This window comes from Scomber scombrus, chromosome 20 (genome assembly GCF_963691925.1).
Source record: "Scomber scombrus chromosome 20, fScoSco1.1, whole genome shotgun sequence".
Classification (NCBI taxonomy): Eukaryota; Metazoa; Chordata; class Actinopteri; order Scombriformes; family Scombridae; genus Scomber; species Scomber scombrus.
In genome coordinates, this window is record NC_084989.1 from 23768081 (window position 1) to 23787340 (window position 19260).

Below are 19260 nucleotides of genomic sequence, written 5' to 3' on the forward strand. Positions count from 1 at the left end.
GTGACATAGTGGGGACACCAGACCATTCATTCTGGGGATCACCCTTTCTGATGGTTGTCTAGCTGTACATACACATCCTTGTCTTTGTGACATAGTGGGGACACCAGACTAGACCATGCATTCTGGAGACCACCCTTTCTGATGGTCGTCCAGCTGTACACACACACAGACACACAAACACACACACACACACTGTAACTAGTTTACGTGCACTGAAATCTGAATCAGACTGTGTGAGTACGTCAGGGCTCAAGACTTCTGTATGTCGCAGACTATATTTTAATACGGCGGCTCCGTCTATGTTCTGGAAAGAAGAAGAAATATTTCACTATTTCACCTTGTTTGTATCCAGTAAGTCGTGTTTTAGTTCGAAAGGGGGGGTTTGTTTGTTTGTTTGTTTGTGTCTTTGCTGTGTGTCGATTTGCAACCTGGTAAATAAAAATTAAAACGTCACTAGCTGGAGAATATTTTGTATTTTCTATGTTTGATTTCATAAATAATAGATGCAATAGAATCTAATTTACTGAGTATTCATTCATATGTTAACTGTGTTGATTTTTGTTGTTTTATAAAAAATCTTTATTATTTTTTTTGGCTTCTTAATGTCACCGTTTTAAAAGTTTGATTTTAGTATTTCTTTGTCATCACAGATTATATACTTAAGTTTATTTACATATTATTTCAAATTATATATCAGTCAATCTCAGTTTATGTTGTTTTTTGTTGGGTCATATAATAATTGCAGTGTGTTACATGTGGGAGAAATAAAATAAATGATTTGTCAAAAGCAAATATGGGTCTTTCTTTTATTTTGTATTTTATTTTGTGAAATTTTAACTTTTTTTTTTTTTAAGTGGAGGCTTCAAATACAACAATCCAGGTTTTTATATTATATATTAAAATACTATATCTTTTTTATTCGTTGTAGCTTTTATGTCATTTTTGGTTTAAATGTAATATTGAGAACAATTGTATTCCATTAGCTTTATTTAATATAAAGTTATAATGTAAGATCATGCCAAACTAGTTGATATGGTGTTTTATTGACTATTTACTGTTTTTAAGCAAGTTGAATTATTTGGTACAAAGTTTTTATGGTTACACCACTTAGACATTTTTGCCATAATCCTCTAATATATTCTCTCAAAATGGATTAAAAGCAGAAATTTGATGCTGGGTCCACAAAAAAAGAATGTGTGCAAGTTATTCATACGTTTATTTTCACATTTTAACCCTTTAAGTTTAAACTAAACCACATGGACACTAATAACACATCATTGACCCTTATATAAATATATATGAGGCATAATAATAATAATATAAAATAAACACAATTTTCCATATTATAAAATCTTTATTGGTTGAAAATGATTTCAGACTTTTTTCAGTAATTACAACAAAACTTGAGACTTTATGTGAGAATAAAAAGACCAAAAAAAAGATTTTTCTGAGTCGTTTCTTTTGAATGAAATGTTTATTTTTTTAAATAAACGACTGCAGAAAAAAACGCATTAAAAACTAAAAGATGATGAATAACACACAAAGTAACAGAGTATCGGGACGGGAAGCTCCACATGTGACAATATTTAACCTGTTCACATACTTACCGAATCAGTATAAAGGGAAGGATAGGATGGGGAGGGAATGGGGTGAGGCGCACTGCAGCTGAGAGTCCGTCCTCTGGGAAAGCTAGGATGGTCTAGGATGAGGAAGGTAAAACTCATTTTCACTCAAGGGGCCGGACCATTAAAAAAAAGGAATAAAGATAGGAGGGATGGACCGACGGACAGAATGAAGGAAGGAAGGAAGGGAGAAAGGACAGAAGGAAATGGAGGAAGAAAAGAGGGAAGAAAGAGGAAGGACAGATGGAGGGAGGGAGGGAAGGAAGGAGGGAGGGAAGGAACGAAAAGAAGACAGGAAGGAAGGAGGGGGTGGACTCCTCTGCAGGCCGTTAGCATGGTCTAGGATGAGGAGGGATGTGCTCTCCTCCACAGTTTGATATATACAGAGGTGGGTCTAGGATGAGGAGGGATGTGTTCTCCTCCACACAGTTTGATATATACAGAGGTGGGTCTAGGATGAGGAGGGATGTGTTCTCTTCCACACAGTTTGATATAGACAGAGATGGATCTAGGATGAAGAGGGATGTGTTAGTGACTGGTAATCTCTATATTCTCCTCCACACAGTTCGATATAGACAGAGGTGGGTCTAGGATGAGGAGGGATGCGTTCTCCTCCACACAGTTTCATATATACAGAGGTGGGTCTAGGATCAGGAGGGATGTGTTAGTGACTGGTGATCTCTATATTCTCCTCCACACAGTTCGATATAGACGGAGGTGAACTCTGTCTGATCTGCTGTTTTTTAGAATAAGGGTGCTGCTCCTTCCTCGAGCACTTCAGCGGCCGTCCGGTTATCTTCCTCCTGGCGACGGCCGTCGGTTGGACTCCCATCATCTTGGACGACTGCAGGTTCTTCGACTTTGCTCGCGGCGCTTTACCGAAACACTGCAGAGAGGCGGCGAGCGAGGCGTCGTTCATCTTGTCGTAGGAGTTCAGGAAGGTGCAGACGGGAGCCGTGAAGGTCTGAGGGTCGTCTTTCAGTTTGTCCGTCAGACTCCTGCAGAACTGCTGGATCATCTCCTCCAGATGCTCCACAGATGTGTCTGCGAGGAAAAACACAATTAAACACCTAATTAAATTATATTGGTGATGATTAAAGAAGAAATATAATACGATCAGGTTCGTATTAATCATATTATTCAGTTTTTAAAGCCACAAAATGTTTATTATTATATGGAAGTTACAGACATGCAGGAAGTGTTTTTATTATAATTAAATAGTAGTCTTTTTATTTTATTCTATTTTTGTCTACTTTATTTTACACTATCTTATTATTTCAAGTTTTATCTTCTTATCAATTGTATTTGTCTATTTCTTTTTGTCTTTTAATCTCTTAATCAAGCTTTTATTAAACTGCTTCTTCTAATGTTTATTTTTCTCCATATAAAGGAACATTACCTTGTTCAGGACTGATGTTCTCGTTGGTGCAGTCAGCTGATTCAGTTACGACACTTCCTGAAAGAAAAGAGAGATTTTAATCTGTTTCACAAAGTTAGAGTTAAAATGCTTTAAAATGTTAAATATTATTATTATTAATAATTCACTGACCTGCTCTCTGGAAAAGCTTGTAGTAAAGCCTGCAAGAAAGAAAGAGAGAATGAATGAAAGAATGACAAAGAAATAGAAACAACAAACAGTAAGAAAAGAAAGACAAAAAACCAGGATCAGACATTTAACATGTAATAACATACAGTACCACATATAATTCAGCCTTTAATATTTTATTAAATGTAATTACAGATCTATGTTCCATGTTTTCTGACCTGTAGCAGAACTGAACATCAGGACAGATGGAGCGGTCAGCAGAAGCATGGACGTAGTTTTCTCCTTCTCTCTCCTGCAGTTCGTGTTTGATGCTGTCGAGCGCTGACGACGGCGTGTGTCCGTTCTCAAACAGCGTCTTCAGCTTAGCGATGGTCTCGCCTGAAACGTCCCGCCTCCGCACAGCGTCCGCACACGACAGCCGGTGGTTGTGTTCATGTCTGAGGTTCACGTTCAGCAGGTAGCCGTCTTTAATGTGAGGATCACCGGACCTTAACGAGGATAAAGAGGATTCATCATTTTAACCCCTTTAAATTTATATACATGTGGCTGTTGTAACCAGGCTGGGAGTTCCGATCCTCTGAAATGAGGCCAACGCGGAAGTAACTTAAAACTGCATTCTATCAAAAGGCCACCAGGGGGCGACCGTTTTGGTGTCAAAAGGACTTCCGTCTCTATACAAGTCAATGGAGAATTCACCAACTTCTCACTTGATTTCTAACCTCAGTAAACGTTTTCAAAATGTGTTTATGGTCTCAATCGCTAGTTTAAAGCCTTCTTCAATGCAGTATGATGTTCATTTGGGACATTTTGTCCTCCCTGATTTTATATGTGACGATAAAGCAGGGTATGCATTAGGGCGTGGCTACGTGGTGATTGACAGGTTGATTGGTTCACAGGTTCAGGAGGGCGCCTCATGCTCCTCCTGATGCCCATATAAGTAGAATCCCTGTTTTTATTTTTCCCAGCATGCACCTGAAATTTTCAAGATGGCGCTGCTCAGATCCGATACTATTGGCCTCCGGGCAGCACAAACCAATGGGTAACGTCACGGATGTTACGTCTATTTTATATACAGTCTATGGTTGTGATATAATAATGAATCTCAGGTGATGAAGCAGCGTGTCATGTGACTCACCGTGACTTCCTGTTCTGACTGTGCATGTGTCTCTTCAGGACCAGATACATAGTTGCACCACAGGAAGTGTTTTTGGTCTTTTTTACGTCAGTTCTGGGAAACGTGTTATGTTGACACCTCATATCCACCTGAGACACAAAGTTACACAAAGAGACAAAGACATGATGTTAATGATACACAAAGTTACTTTAAATTAATTAATGTTTAATTAAACTAACTGAACACACTTTAATAAACACAGTTTTCTCTGTAATAACACTACTGTACACTCATCATAACATATTATTACTTTCTCTTCTTCCTTTTTCTTTCTTTCTTTCCTACTCTTCCAACTTCTTGTTCTTTCTTCCTCCTTTTTCTTTCTCTCTTCTTCCACCTTTCTTGTTCTTTCTTTCTTTCTCTTCTTCATCCTTTTCTTTTTCTTTCCTCTTCCTCCAACTTCTTGTTCTTTCTTTCCTTCTTTCTCTTCTTCCTCCTTTCTTTCCTCCTCCTCCAACTTCTTGTTCTTTCTTTCCTTCTTTCTCTTCTTCCTCCTTTCTTTCCTCCTCCAACTTCTTGTTCTTTCTTTCCTTCTCTTCTTTCTTTCTCTTCCTCCTTTCTTTCCTCCTCCAACTTCTTGTTCTTTCTTTCCTTCTTTCTCTTCTTCCTCCTTTCTTTCCTCCTCCTCCAAAATCTTGTTCTTTCTTTCTTTTCTTCCTCCTTCTGTCTTTCCTTCTTTCTTTCTCTTCTTCCTCCCTTTTCTTTCTTTCTTTCTGGATTATGTTTGAAGCTTTTTTATTAACATGTTATTAATTATCAGCTCAGTTTCAGATCATATTTACTTAACTTACTTTAACTTAAATCTTCATTATGGAAACTACACTGATTCAAACAGACTGGATTTATTAATAAAAGATATAGACTTCTACTGTAACTAACTGAACACACTGAGGCTTGTTGTAATAAACTCACCCTGTAGGCGTTGTAGCGTCCCGTGTTGGGATACGTCTTGGCCTTCCTCCACGTCAGTCCGGAGGAAGTCTGAAAGTCTTCGAGCCATTTATGAACCTCTTCTTGTGAAGTGAGTTTCAGTTTAATGTGAGCTCTGAACTGAGTCTGTGCCGTCTCCTCGTAGGAACACACCAGGTGGATGTATCCTGCTGGTAACAGATTCTGAAAGAGAGAAGAGAAGATCTTTATTAATACCTGAACATATTTCATCCAGTATATATCTGGGTCAATGACGTATAAGGATTTTCAACAACTCAATTTTAGAATAATAAAAACAAGCATATCTAATGCAGTAGTTCAAACATTCATAATGTTGTGTACCTGAAAATCCATATTATAAATTTGAAATTAAGTGATTTTAGTGGGTTTTTCATGATTAATTGGCACTGGCCTTAAAAAAAAGTCATGTGGTGCGACCATGATTCATCTTGAAATATCTTATATAAATAAAAGATCATCATTTACAAAGATTTTAAAAAAAAAAATGCAAATACTTTGTTTCCAAACACTTTATATTACTGAAAACTTGTAAAAAAAAAAAAAAAAAAAAAGAAGATGTGAAGCATGTTAACTAAATTAATTTATTTCAAGATGAATCATGGTCGCACCACATGACTTTTTTTAAGGCCAGTGCCAATTAATCTTGAAAAACCCACTAAAATCACTTAATGTCAAATTGTAATATGGATCTTCAGGTACACAACATTATGAATGTTTGAACTACTGCATTAGATATGCTTGTTTTTATTATTCTACTTTATACGCCATTGACCCATAAACACAGTAATATTCAAAATTTGGAATCAGCTGTTATATGGATGTTTTAGTAGTAGGCTGCGTCTGTCTGCTCTCTGTCTGTGTGTTTATTGACTGAAGGCTGAGACACACACACACACACACACACACACACACACACACACACACACACACACACACACACACACACACACACAGAGCAGAGAGGACACACACCAAATCCTCCCTGCAGGTTTGTGTTGAGGTGTTTATTTTTTGCTTTAGAACTTAATGGGTTCAAGTTAAAATAATGTTTTATTTATCAGATTCTATGCTTTGTTCTCACTTGTTTTAACCCTTTACATACTGTTTATATTCTGACTCATAATTAATCATCAATTCACATTCATAAATTCACCATCAGTCATTAATAAATGCTTGATGACAAAGGAAAATGCTGTTATTATGACTTAGTTTGTGCAAAGCTTTCATACAAAACTGATTTCTTACAACATAAAATCATCATACACCAGTCAGACGTATAGAGTATTCCTCTAATCTAAAAAAGCTTTAGTATCAAACCTTTAACCCTCACATACTGTTCATATTCTGACTCATCACAGTATTTCCTCACATTATTAATCTCTATAACAAACTTCTGAACCTTAAATCATTCATAAATACCTCATCAGTCACACATAAACATGATTTATCCTTAATAAAGCTTTCAGAGAGCACAGAGAGTTTATTTTTTAGTTTTTTAAGGATTTAAAAAATACTCTATATTACGCTCCAATGTTTTTTTTAATGTGAAGAATAAACGTTGTTGACATTTAAGATGAACATGTGTCAGAGATATTTCTTGTTTTGTATATTCTGGGTCACATTAGGGGAAGATATAACATTTTAGGCTAAAAGAAGAAGTATTTTTACAGGGAATGTGGCCTTAAACAATCTGTAAGGTTTAAACCTTTAAATAATAACACATCTATAATTCAGAAAGCAGATGTTTTAGTTATATTTTAACTAGTTTTGGCCGAAAAAGAAGAATAATTCATTGATTTCAACTTCAATTTAAACCCTGTATACAAAACTATATATTAAAGAGGATTTCCAACAATATAAATCATCATAAAAACACTAAAACATATAGAATAATCCTCTAATGTAATAAAACTTTAATATTAAACCTTTTCCCGGTTAGCATCAGAAGCTAACTAAGCTAACACCATTTTTATCTAATATAATTCTGTAAATAAACTTTAAAAACCTTTAAAAGAAGCTGATCTCCTGTTGCTTCATCTCCTCTACCGGACTTCTGCTGGCAGTAAAGGCACGTACTCATCATATTCAACCCAAAAAATAATAAATGTCCCCAAAAAACATCAACAAGTAGCAGCTAAAAGCGGCTAACTGGGAGAAACAAAACAAGCCGTAGAAGAAGAAAAGAGGAGGACCGGGCTGGAGGACCAATGAGAGTAGAGTTCAAGAGGCGTAGAAGAAGAAAGAAGGAGAAGTCGTCTGTGGCGCATGCGTAGTAGTAGTGAGTGTAACGGCTCGGCAGGCTACCGACACTGAATGAGAAAAGCACTGATTTAAACTCCATAAAAATGATGAAATTCTTACCTAAACTACTGCTGCTATTGCTGCTAGCCTTCCCGGCGACTTTCCTCATCAAAGGTGAGTTTAATAACGCAGCACAACATTTTAAAAAGTGTGTTTTAAAAGCGATAAGAGCTCAAATGCTACTGTTAGCATGCTAGGCTAACGTTAGCTTTTTAGGCCGCCGCTGCTGCTTTGACATGTGAGCTGAAAATAAGAGATAAAGAATAAAAAGGAGATAATAATAAATATAAAGTCAGGGTGTTTATATGGAGGTTTTTCAGTAGAGTGTGGTTGTGTAGTGTTTAATGATATATGTTGTTAGTAGTTAGCAGCGTTAGTGTAGTTTAACCTGTTTAGACTGACGTGTCCTTACTGTTAGCCGAGAGGAGCTAACATGCTAACTGTCATTCACACTCAGTTTAATTAAATCCAGACAGTTTAAGTGTTAAATAAGCTGTTTCATTAAAACTAGAGACGTTTTTAAGCTGTGGTTATTGTAGGTAAAGTATAACAGGAAACTGTACTGTCACTATAATCATTAGCTTGTACTGAAATCTGAATATTAGAGCTAAAATATAGTTAAATTACCTTATATTTTAGTCACTGTTTGAGCTATACTGTAGATATTATTGATCCCAACTGGGAGAAATTCAGATTGACACAAGCAGTATAGTGGAGGATTGTAAGTAGCAGCGTAAGGATGAGATTGTGCTACAAATAATGACATACAATAAGATAAAATCAATAAAATACTATATACAGTAAACTGGATCGTTGTAGGGAAAAATCTGTAATATAAAAATGTGCAGGAGTTCCTGAGATATACATACAGAATAATATAAGCCCTCATACAGATATAAATAAATGTGCAATGTGCAGAAAGTCTGAGATATATACATGTGCAATGTTCCTGTGATTTCTATAGTAATTGTAGTTAAAGTAAATACACTTGTGCATACTGTTGTAAATGTGCAGCATCAGTCTGTTTTTAACTGTGAGTGAGTGGTGTTTGGTTTGAGCCGTTTTTAAGATGTGATTATTGTAAGTAAATTATAACAGGAAACTGTACTGAAATCTGAATATTAGAGCTAAAATATGGTGTGTTATTTACAGGAATACAACAGTAATGTCACCGTTAAAGGAAGCAGTTATCTCTGCTTTACAGTTCAGCCTAAAACTAAAGAAGTTCATCTTAAAATGAACGAGATTTAACCGAGTAATGATTTAATTTAGACTTAAACATCTGCGCTGAGATTAAAGCTATAGATCTTTGTTTTTCTCTCTTGTAGATTAATCAGGACCTGTTTATTGGATTTGGACTTTGATTTTGAACCGTATGAAAATATAACATTAGGTCTCCAGTTGGAGGACAAGAAAATAGAATTTGGGAAGAATGATTTAATTATTCTGGTAAAATATTTCATACATGTCTTTTTTTTTTAACTGTTCCTATGTTTGATGCAAATCTAGATAAGATAACATTTTATAAAGTATGTAAAAAGAAAAAAAAGCCCCGTGTTTTGATTCCTGACTGACTCGTCGTTTATTTTCTGGCTCAGTTTCTCTTCTTCTTTTTGTTGTTGTGTCTAAAAGTGAAACCTTCTGAAAATGACCTTTTGCCTTTTTGATTGTGCAATTTTAAACAAACAAAAAAAAAACATCACATTTTATTGACTTAACACGGAATGAACTGTTCTTTATATCGCAGCTTTGTTGGATTTTACATTAGAGGAAGAAAACTTTTTTTTTTTTTAGATCTCACTCACTGTTTGTGTGTAATGTGACCTGCTCGTCTATTTCAGAGCAGTAATAATGTTTCACCACTTACAGCTGTGATAAGGGGTTAGATGTCGTATCAGAAGCTTTCATGCTGCTTAAATTCACTTTCTGCTTATAAAAACAGCACTTTGTGTATTTTATTGCTGTGTAAGGAGCTACACTAAATAAAAAGTTATTAATATTATTATTCCTTAACCCAGAATCTAAACTTAACTTCAGCTTCATCTGAAGACTTTTCCTGTAGCCTCATAACTTTCAGACTTTTCCCAAATTAATCAAGAATACACAGTAATGTAAATACTTGATATTGATAATGAATCGATCAGTTGTTTGCTCCAGAATATGGTTAAAAAAATGTTGATCTTTGTTTCTCAGAAGTCCTCAAAACGTCTCATTTTTATCAACAACTCAAAGATGTTTAATTTACTGTTAGAGAACTAAAAGAAATCAGAAAATAGTCACATTTAGGAAGCTGGAATCAGAGACTTTTGACATTATTATCCTTAAAAATGTCTCTAAATGGTTAATTGGCGAGTAATGAATTGATTAATCGTTGCAGTTCTGCTTTAATCAGTGTCCATTTCATGTGTTTGAGCTTGTAGTTAATCCCCTCTAACTTCCTCTCTGAGTCCTGACATCTTTTCTGTGTTAAAACAGGAGAACGTTAAAGTCTTACTGATGATTTTGGGACCATTTCATCGTCTGCTGCAGCGATTTAATGAGATTAAAACATTTAAAACTCTCTAATTGTTGCACTGAGGTCACGTTGATTTCTTCCCTCCTCTTCCTGCTGCATCTCTGATAAATTAAGTTTAGGTTTTTAAAGTTTTTCTTCCCTTCAGGGCCGGCGGTGAGCGCTCAGGATCTGACTGAGGATGAGGAGGCCGAGGCCGTGGATGAAGACGTGGTGGACGACGTGACGGCCGAGGATGAGGACGATGAAGCCGAGGTGGAAGACGACGAAAACACGGAACTGGTGAGTGACTGAGTGATTTATATACAGAGCTTAGACATGAACACATTATTGATTATTGGTTATTAACACAGATCAACTTTCTGTCATTTTAAAGATGGAGAATTTCCACTTTTTAGACTCTTTTGTTGAATTTAGTCAAATGATTGAAAGTTAATTAACAAAAGTGAGAATTTGCTGCTTTCATGTGTTTTTATATTGTAGAAAATAAACTCAGTATTTTTGTTTTTTGCACCGTTTGTCAGACAAAACGAGACATTTAAAGATTAAACCTGGATCATGTGATCAACAGGGTGCTTTTTTTATTACTTTCTGACATTTTATAGACTCTAAAGTTGTTAAACTCTTGTTAAAGTTGTATCATGGAGAGTCAGGAAGCTGTTGAATGTGACAGTCAGGTTTTTATTTAAAGTAGAGTTATGTATTTGAGAGAAAGAGAAAATATCTGATTCTGTTTCAGGAAGAAATTAAAGCCTGACTGATGCTGGATTTTAGGGGCTGATGCTTATTATTATTATTATTGTCTCATAAATTTACTCTTTTTTTTATTGTAATGATCCCTTAAATATTGTTATCAAACACTTGAGACAAAGTTATATAATGGAAGCTGTGATATTTTACAGTTTATGCAAGAAAGAGAAAAGTCGGCACACTGCAGCTCTTAATGCAGGTAGATTACTGACTATAAATCAACTAGAAAGTCGTCTTCTTAAATACACAAAAAGGCAGAAATCACCTGACCTATATTTACACCTGAGCAGTATTAAGTGGGATTGGCACATCATGTGACCGTCAGGTGATTTGGGCCTTTTGTGTATTTAAGAAGACGACTTTTAGTTGATTTTTAGTGTGAAATCTTCCTTTATTAGAGGCTGCAGCGTTCAGACTTTTTGTTATTTTAGTCCAGCAGCTGCTTTTATTCTTTATTTTTCTGGATTTATTCACATCTACCACAAACTTTTTATGATATTTGACAGTTGAATAATAAACTTTATAGTGTAAAATGACATCAGTGCACTGAAACTGGGAATTTAATAAAGTATTAATTTAAAAAAACAAAAAGAAAACATGCATATATTAAACTTGAATTAAGAAAAATGATCAAATATACATAAAATTCTGCTGATATGTTGATTATTATTATAGTGCAGAGTCTGAATTTCACTGCAGGATTGTGGGTATTATGCATAAATTCACTCCTCCTCCCTTAAATGTGTATAAATCTCTCCTCTTTAAAAAAAAATAAGATCTGAGTTTGTCGTTAAGCTGTTATAATTAAAATAGGAAATGATGATAAATGTCTCACAGTGACATCATCAAACATCTCAATACTTCACAAACTCAGATTTTCATTTTACTTTCACAGAAGAAACCAGAAAATATTCACATTTGAGGAGCTGGAATCAGAGAATTTGGACTTTTTTAACTTAAAGAAATGATTCAAACTGATCTTAGATAATCTAGATAGTTCGTAGTAGATTCTGTGTGTATAAATAGTTATTTAACCCTTTGTGTGTTTCTGTGTCTAGACGGAAGAAAAAGAAGAAGAAGAAGAAGAAGCGTTGGTAGGAGAGGTGAAGGCTTCTCCCAACGCTGACACCACCATCCTGTTCGTTAAAGGAGACGGTAAACATCTCATTTCCTCTTCCTCTTCCTCTTCCTCTTCCTCTTCCTCTTTCTCTGAGTCTGAGTCTGACTTTAATGATCATAGTGATTTCAGAAGCAGCAGATTAAATCTCTCCTTCCTTTCTTTCTTTCTTTCTTCCTTCCTTCTGTCCTTCCTTCCTTCTGTCCGTCCTTCCTTCCTTCTGTCCTTCCCTCCATCTGTCCTTCCTTTCTTCCTTCCGTCCTTCCTTCCTTCTGTCCTTCCTTCCTTCTGTCCGTCCTTCCTTCCTTCTGTCCTTTCCTCCATCTGTCCTTCTTTCTGTCCTTCTTTCCTTCCTTCCTTCTGTCCTTCCTTCCACCCTTCCTTCTGTCCTTCCTTCCTTCCTTCCTTTTGTCCTTCTTTCCTTCCTTCTGTCCTTCCTTCCTTCTGTCCTTCCTTCCTTCTGTCCTTCCTTCTGTCCTTCCTTCCTTCTGTCCTTCCTCCGTCCTTCCGCCCTTCTGTCCGTCCTTCCCTCCTTCTGTCCTTTCCTCCATCTGTCCTTCCTTCTGTCCTTCCTTCCTTCTGTCCTTCTTTCCTTCCTTCCTTCTGTCCTTCCTTCCACCCTTCCTTCTGTCCTTCCTTCCTTCCTTCCTTTTGTCCTTCCTTCCTTCCTTCCTTCCTTCCTTTTGTCCTTCTTTCCTTCCTACTGTCCTTCCTTCCTTCCTTCTGTCCTTCCTTTCCTTCTGTCCTTCCTTCTGTCCTTCTTTCCTTCCTTCTGTCCTTCCTCCGTCCTTCCTTCCTTCTGTCCTTCCTTCCTTCCTTCTCTCCTTCCTTCCTTCTGTCATTTCTTCCTTCCTTCCTTCTGTCCTTCCCTCCATCTGTCCTTCCTTCCTTCCTTCCTTCTGTCCTTCCTTCCTTTCTTCCTTCCTTCCTTCCTCCTTCTCTCCTTCCTGCCTTCCTTCTTCTGTCCTTCCTTCCTTCCTTCCTTCCTTCCTTCTGTCCTTCCTTCCTTCCTCCCTAACTAACTAACTAAGATCAGCTGTTAATGATCATAGTGATTTTCTGCAGCAGCAGATTAAATCTCTTCTTTGTTCCTCTTCAGACTTTTCCGGCCAACAACATCGTGAAGTTCTGCTCGGCTTCACCAACAAAGGAGCGGGAGAACTTCGTGGTGGAGTCTCTGGACGCTTCTTTCCGTTACCCACAGGTATAAAAACACTCTCACTGCTCCTTTAATGCAGCTAACGTCTGATACTGGAGCTAAAATAATAAGTTTTAAAACACCTGAACAGCAACGATATTAAAGAAACAGCTTCTTTTATTCATCGTAAAAGCAAATTAAACTTGAACAGTATAAATTAATTATTACAGTTTAATTTAGATTATTATAAAACACTTTTAACACATTTACATAACAACTAACCCTCTATTTAAAATGTAATAAGTAATGTAACTATTTCAATGACTTCATCAAAGTAATGTAACTTATTACATTTGATGACTTTTCTAATTTTCTAACCAATGTTTTCATCTGTTAGGGTAAATGTTCCCTCCATCTGTCCTTCCTTCCATCTGTCCTTCCTTCCTTCCTTCCTTCCTTCCTTCCTTCCTTCCTTCCTCCCTTCCTTCTGTCCTTCCTTCCTTCCTTCCATCTGTCCTTCCTTCCTTCCTTCCTTCCTTCCTTCCTCCCTTCCTTCTGTCCTTCCTTCCTTCCTTCCATCTGTCCTTCCTTCCTTCCTTCCTTCTGTCCTTTCCTTCCTTCCTTCTGTCCTTCCTTCCTTCCTTCCTTCCCTTCATCTGTCCTTCCTTCTTTCCTTCCTTCCTTCCATCTGTCCTTCCTTCCTTCTGTCCTTCCTTCCTTCTGTCCTTCCTTCCTTCCTTCTGTCTTTCTTTCTTATTCCTTTCCTTCCTTCCCTCCTTCCATCTTTTAATGATCCGGCCCACATGAGATCAAATTGGTTGTTAGTGTGGCCCTTGAATGAAATGAGTTGACCCTCCTGGTTTACCTCCTCCTCTTCTCTGTGTTCCTCCTCTTCCTCCTCTTCCTCTTTTCAGGATTATCAGTTCTTCATCCAGAACTTCACGGCTCTGCAGCTCGGCATCGTGTTCCTCCCAGCAAACAGGCGACCTTCGAGTATTCCTTCATCCCCGCCGAGCCGATGGGAGGAAGACCCTTCGGACTCGTCATCAACCTCAACTACAAGGACGGCAACGTAAGGAGGAGAGAGGAGGAGGAGGAGGAGGAGGGAAGGAGAAAGGAAGAGGGATGAGGAGAGAGGAGGAGGGAAGGGGAGAGAGGGGAAGGAGAGAGGAGGAAGGAGGAGGAGGGAGAGGAGAGAGGAGGAGGGAGGATGAGAGAGGAGGAGAAAGGAGGAGGAGAAAGGAGGAGGATGAGGAGAGAGGAGGAGGGAAGAGGAGAGGAGGAGAAAGGAGGAGGAGAAGGAGGAGGATGAGGAGAGAGGAGGAGGGAAGAGGAGAGAGGAGGAGGGAGGATGAGAGAGGAGAAGAAAGGAGGAGGGAAGAGGAGGATGAGGAGACAGGAGGAGAGAGGAGGAGGGAAGGAGAGAGGAGGAGGGAGGAGGAGGAGAGAGGGAGGAAAGGAGAGAGGAGGAGGAGGATGAGAGAGGAGTAGAAAGGAGGAGGGAAGGAGAGAGGAGGGGTAGATAGTAGTCTGATATAATACCACAGAGTTTCTATAGCTGCTGCATTAACAAACCTCCATCATATTCTGATTCATATATAATTAATCAGACTTGGACTAACTTTTAAACACATTTGTTGTTTATAAAACTAAAAAGTGACTGAAAGATGCTCCGTTTCTTTCTTCTCTGGTGTCAAAGATGTCACATTTGTCACCATTTAGAAAAAAGTGTTTATATTTGTTTTTTAGCTGCTTCCAAAAAAGATGATAAAATATTAATTCTTAACACTTAATACTGTGTGATTTATTATATTTGTCTTTTAGAATAATAGGAACAACACTAAATATGCAGTTTTCTTTTTTTATTCTTCCTGTTTTTAACTGTTTAAATTACTTTTATACGACGTAAATCTCTATAATTTGGAGGTAATAATGAAGTTTTATCTCTTTTCTTCTTATCTCGACACTTTCTCCAACACCTGCTGACCTCTCTGCTTTCTTTCTCTCCTTCCTCTCTCCTTACTTCTCTTTCTTTTCTTTCTATCCTTCTTCCTTCTTCCTCTCTCTCCCTGCATCTCTTTCTTTCTTTTCTTCCCTTCTTCCTCTCTCTCCCTACATCTCTTTCTTTCTTTTCTTCCCTTCTTCCTCTCTCTCCTGCATCTCTTTCTTTCTTTCTTTTCTTCCCTTCTTCCTCTCTCTCCTTACTTCTCTTTCTTTTCTTTCCTTCTTTCCTTCTCCTCTCCTTCTTCTCTTTCTTTTCTTTCTATCCTTCTTTCTCTCCTTCTTCTCTCTCCCTTTCTTTCTTTTCTTCTCTCCCATCTTTCTCTCTTTCTTCCCTTCTTCCTTCTTCCTCTGTGCAGGGAAACATTTTCCAGGATGCAGTTTTCAACCAGACGGTGACGATCACTGAGAGAGAGGACGGGACTGGACGGAGAGTACGTAAGAGTTTCAATCTTATAACTGAGTGTTGAGCTTTGCTGGCCTTTTCTTTTAATGTTTATTAATCTTTCTGTTTATTAAGCTCTTATTAAGCTTTCTTTCTCTCTCTCTCTCTCTCTTTTTCTTGTTCTGCAGGATCTTCATGTACGTCTTCCTCTCAGGTCTCGGCTGCTGGTCGTCGTTGGTCTTCACCAGCTGATGGAGTCCAGAAAGGTTCAATACTGAAATACACAATGTTCTGTTTACACACACATTAAACGCATAAGAGCTGTAATTAACATACGTGTGTGGTGTGTGTGTGTGTGTGTGTGTGTGTGTGTGTGTGTGTGTGTGTGTGTGTGTGTGTGTGTGTGTGTGTGTGTGTGTGTGTGTGTGTGTGTGTGTGTGTGTGTGTGTGTGTGTGTGTGTGTGTGTGTGTGTTCAGAGGAGGCGTCCGGCTCCTAAAGTAGAAATGGGAACTTCGAGCCACAACGACGTCGACCTGAGCTGGATCCCTCAGGAGACGCTGAACCAGATCAGTACGTATCATCCGCTGATCTCACATCTGGCAGCTGATCTCACACATCTGTCAGCTGATCACACATCTGGAAGCTTCTGTTTTCTCTACTAGAAGCAGCTCTGATCTTTTGTCTGACCTGTCGTCTCATTGCTGACCAACAGTGTAGAAAACATCACATGACTCAGCTTTAAATCCACTGATAATAAACGTTTTATTAGATAGTTTTTCAGCCACATTATAAAATCAAACTTTATGGATCCTTGAAGGAGAAATTCAGCAGCGAAGAAAGAAGCAGACAGGAATAAATTATATATATATAAAACTCATAAATCCAGATTTAAGCATTAAATTAACACCTGATACAACTTTATAAACTAGCAGCTGTAGTCAGTGTTTTAATGTGCAATAACACTGTTTCCCAACATGTTGCGCAACAACGACGACTGTTTAGTTTATAATGTTACTCAATCATGTGATGAAATAGTTTGTGATGAAGCAACAACAGCAGATAGTTTAACTCTTTCTCTGCTGGTTTCACTTTCACAGGATTCAGAGTTTACTTCAAACAGTCAAATATAAAGATGAAAGTTTGGTTGTTTAGACTCAACTTCTTTCAACCTGCTGAGGCTCAATAAGGAAGCTTTATTTATAGAGTTTATTATGATTATTATTATAAGCTTGTGCTCAGTAAGAAATTACAGTATTGGTCAGATTCTCCATCAGCAGCATTTTAAAAAATAATGTTTAAGGACTCGTTAACTACTTCCTGTTTCCTTCTTTATATGCAGAAACTTTACTAACTTTAACCCTCCTCGAGTCGAGGAAGGGAAGGAAAGGAGGGAGGAAGGGAAGGAAGGAAGGAAAGGAGGAAGGAAGGAAGGAAAGGAGGGGAGGAAAGAAGAAGGAGGGAGGGAGGAAAGAAAGGAAGGAAGGATGGAGGAAAGGAGGAAGGTGGGCGGGAGGAAAGAAAGAGAGAAGGAGGAGGAAGGAAGGGAGATGGGAGAGAAGGAAGGGAGGGAGGAAGGAAGAATGGAGGAAGGAGCGAAGGAGGGAGAGAGAAAAGAAGGAAGGACGGAGGAAAGAAGGAAGGTAGGGGGGAGGAAAGAAAGAGAAGGAGGAAGAAGAATGGAAGGTAGGAAGAAGGAAAGAAAGAGAGAAGGAAGAAAGGGGGATGGAGGAAGGAAAGAGAGAGAACGAGGGAGGAAGGAACAGTCAAAAACAGACCCAGGAGGGCAACAGGAAGGTTAAACAATATTAAATGTAGGAAACAAACTTTATTAAACTCTATGATCAGTTTTTTCTCACAGAGATTAAGATTAAATATCAGATTCTGTAAACGAGTCTAATTTTAGTCTGAACTTTAATCCAGTAAACTGAACCTTTAATTTAACTCTCAGACTTTTATAGTTTGGTTTGTTTCTGATACAATAAAACATGAAGTGGATTAAATAACAGATTAGTAGAAGGAAGACAAACGGAAGAATGGAAGGGAGGAAAGAAGGAAAGAAAGGAGGGATAAGGGAGGAAGAAGGAAAGAAAGGAGGAAGAAAAGGAGGGAGGGAAAGAAGAAGGAATGAGGGAGGGAGGGAGAGGGAAAGAGGAAGGAAGGAAAGAAGGAAGGAGGGAAAGAAGGAAGGAGGGAGGGAGAGAGAAAGGAAAAGAGGGAGGGAAGGAAAGAAGGAGGGGAGGGAGAGAGAAAGGAAAAGAGGGAGGGAGGGAGGAGAGAGAAAGGAAAAGAGGGAGGGAAGGAAGGGAGGGAGGGAGAGAGAAAGGAAAGGAGGGAGGGAAAGAAGAAGGAATGAGGGAGGGAGGGAGAGAGAAAGGAAAAGGGAGGGAGGGAAGGAAAGAAGAAGGAGGGAGGGAGGGAGAGAGAAAGGAAAAGAGGGAAGGAAGTAGGAAAGAAGGAAGGAGGGAGGGAGAGAGAAAGGGAGGGAAGGAAAGAGGGAGGGAGGGAGAGAGAAAGGAAAGGAGGGAGGGAAAGAAGAAGGAAGGAGGGAGAGAGAAAGGGAGGGAGGAAAGAAGGAAGGAGGGAGGGAAGGAAGAAGGAAGGAGGGAGGGAGAGAGGAAGGAAGAAGGGAGGAAGAAGGAAAGAAAGGAAACTACAACTTGTTTTTTAAATCCCTTCCAGCTGTTTGACGTCTTCTCTTTCTGCTTTCACCTGTTTTTTTTATCTCTGGATGAACTTTGACGACGACTCACTCTCCTTTTTTTCTCTCCTTCTCTCTCTCTCCTTGTCTCCTCCTTCCTTTGCTGTCATGTTTTCCTGCGTCTTCAGTGCAGAGTCGTAGAGGTGAGGTCTGCTTCCTGTCTCCGTGTGTTTCAAATCTTCCATCTTTATTATTATTATTATAATGAATCTATAAATGTGTGTTCATGGTGCAGATGCTCTGATTTAAACTCAACATGAGTCTTTAATGTTTGATAAGTATGTTTTAAACTCTTCAGAGCATCTTTGCCTCATGATGAAATCTGATTAAATGAATATAAATATGAAGTTTAAACATTTTAAAGCTGATTTATTTGCATGTAGACTCAGTTTGATGTTTTAAATGATTGATTAATGAAGCGTCAGCCTGTCAAAATGATTTTTAAATGATTATAAATGTTAAAAATTGTGATTTAATTTTTAATTAAGTGCAAATTTACACGTTAACAACACAAATAATTAATCAATAAGTTTAATTTTTCCTCCTGAAATCAGAATCTGAGCTGATAATAAATTAATAAACTCTTTAAATCTTTATTAAAACACCTGAATGATGTTTTATAATCCAGCTCTGATATAAATTCTACTTTTTAATGAAGTTATAAATGTTCAGTTTTTGTTGACTTGGTCAGAAATATGATGATTTATATTTATATTTATATTATTATAATTATGTTTGTTTATTATTGAGCTCATAGAGGAAGATGTTTGTGTGCTGCAGTGAATTATGTTAAAAGGTGTTTCTGTTTTTTTGTCCACCCCCCATTTACGCGAGAGGGACGAAATATTAGAACACTTTTCAATATAATGAACACACACACTCACTCACTCACTCACTCACTCACTCACTCACTCACTCACTCACTCACTCACTCTCACACACACACACACTACACACACACACACACACACACACACACTCACGACACACTCACACACACACACTCACACACACTCACACACTCACACACACTCACACACACTCACACACTCACACACTCACAC

The 19260-nt window shown here is 38.0% G+C and overlaps 2 protein-coding genes across 2 annotated transcripts; one reads left to right on the forward strand and one right to left on the reverse strand.

The window, feature by feature from the left end:
- Positions 1-2171: 2171 nt before the first annotated feature.
- si:dkey-75a21.2 (uncharacterized protein LOC794385 homolog) lies at positions 2172-7437 on the reverse strand. The gene is made up of 7 exons (XM_062441309.1): positions 7299-7437; positions 5255-5455; positions 4304-4431; positions 3387-3656; positions 3172-3200; positions 3022-3078; positions 2172-2666 (listed from the first exon to the last, which is right to left on the reverse strand). Exons 1-7 carry the CDS (start codon positions 7374-7376, stop codon positions 2287-2289), a joined length of 1143 nt encoding a protein of 380 aa, XP_062297293.1. The 5' UTR covers positions 7377-7437; the 3' UTR covers positions 2172-2286.
- Positions 7438-7557: 120 nt separating this feature from the next.
- On the forward strand, positions 7558-18934 carry LOC134002071 (translocon-associated protein subunit alpha-like). Its single transcript, XM_062441341.1, is given in 12 exon segments — positions 7558-7708; positions 10255-10388; positions 11915-12010; positions 13073-13177; positions 14026-14071; positions 14074-14183; positions 15472-15531; positions 15533-15546; positions 15686-15717; positions 15720-15763; positions 15975-16068; positions 18325-18934. Coding segments are annotated over 12 exon segments (882 nt in total). The 5' UTR covers positions 7558-7638; the 3' UTR covers positions 18402-18934.
- Positions 18935-19260: the final 326 nt, after the last annotated feature.

Excerpts from the sequence above, each read along its gene's own strand:
- si:dkey-75a21.2 (XM_062441309.1), bottom strand. The coding sequence starts at position 7,376 with ATGATGAGTACGTGCCTTTACTGCCAGCAGAAGTCCGGTAGAGGAGAT. Across the intron at positions 4,432-5,254 it reads GACGCTACAACGCCTACAGG|GTGGATATGAGGTGTCAACA; the intron begins GTGAGTTTATTA and ends TTTGTGTCTCAG. Across the intron at positions 3,079-3,171 it reads CAAGCTTTTCCAGAGAGCAG|GAAGTGTCGTAACTGAATCA; the intron begins GTCAGTGAATTA and ends CTTTTCTTTCAG.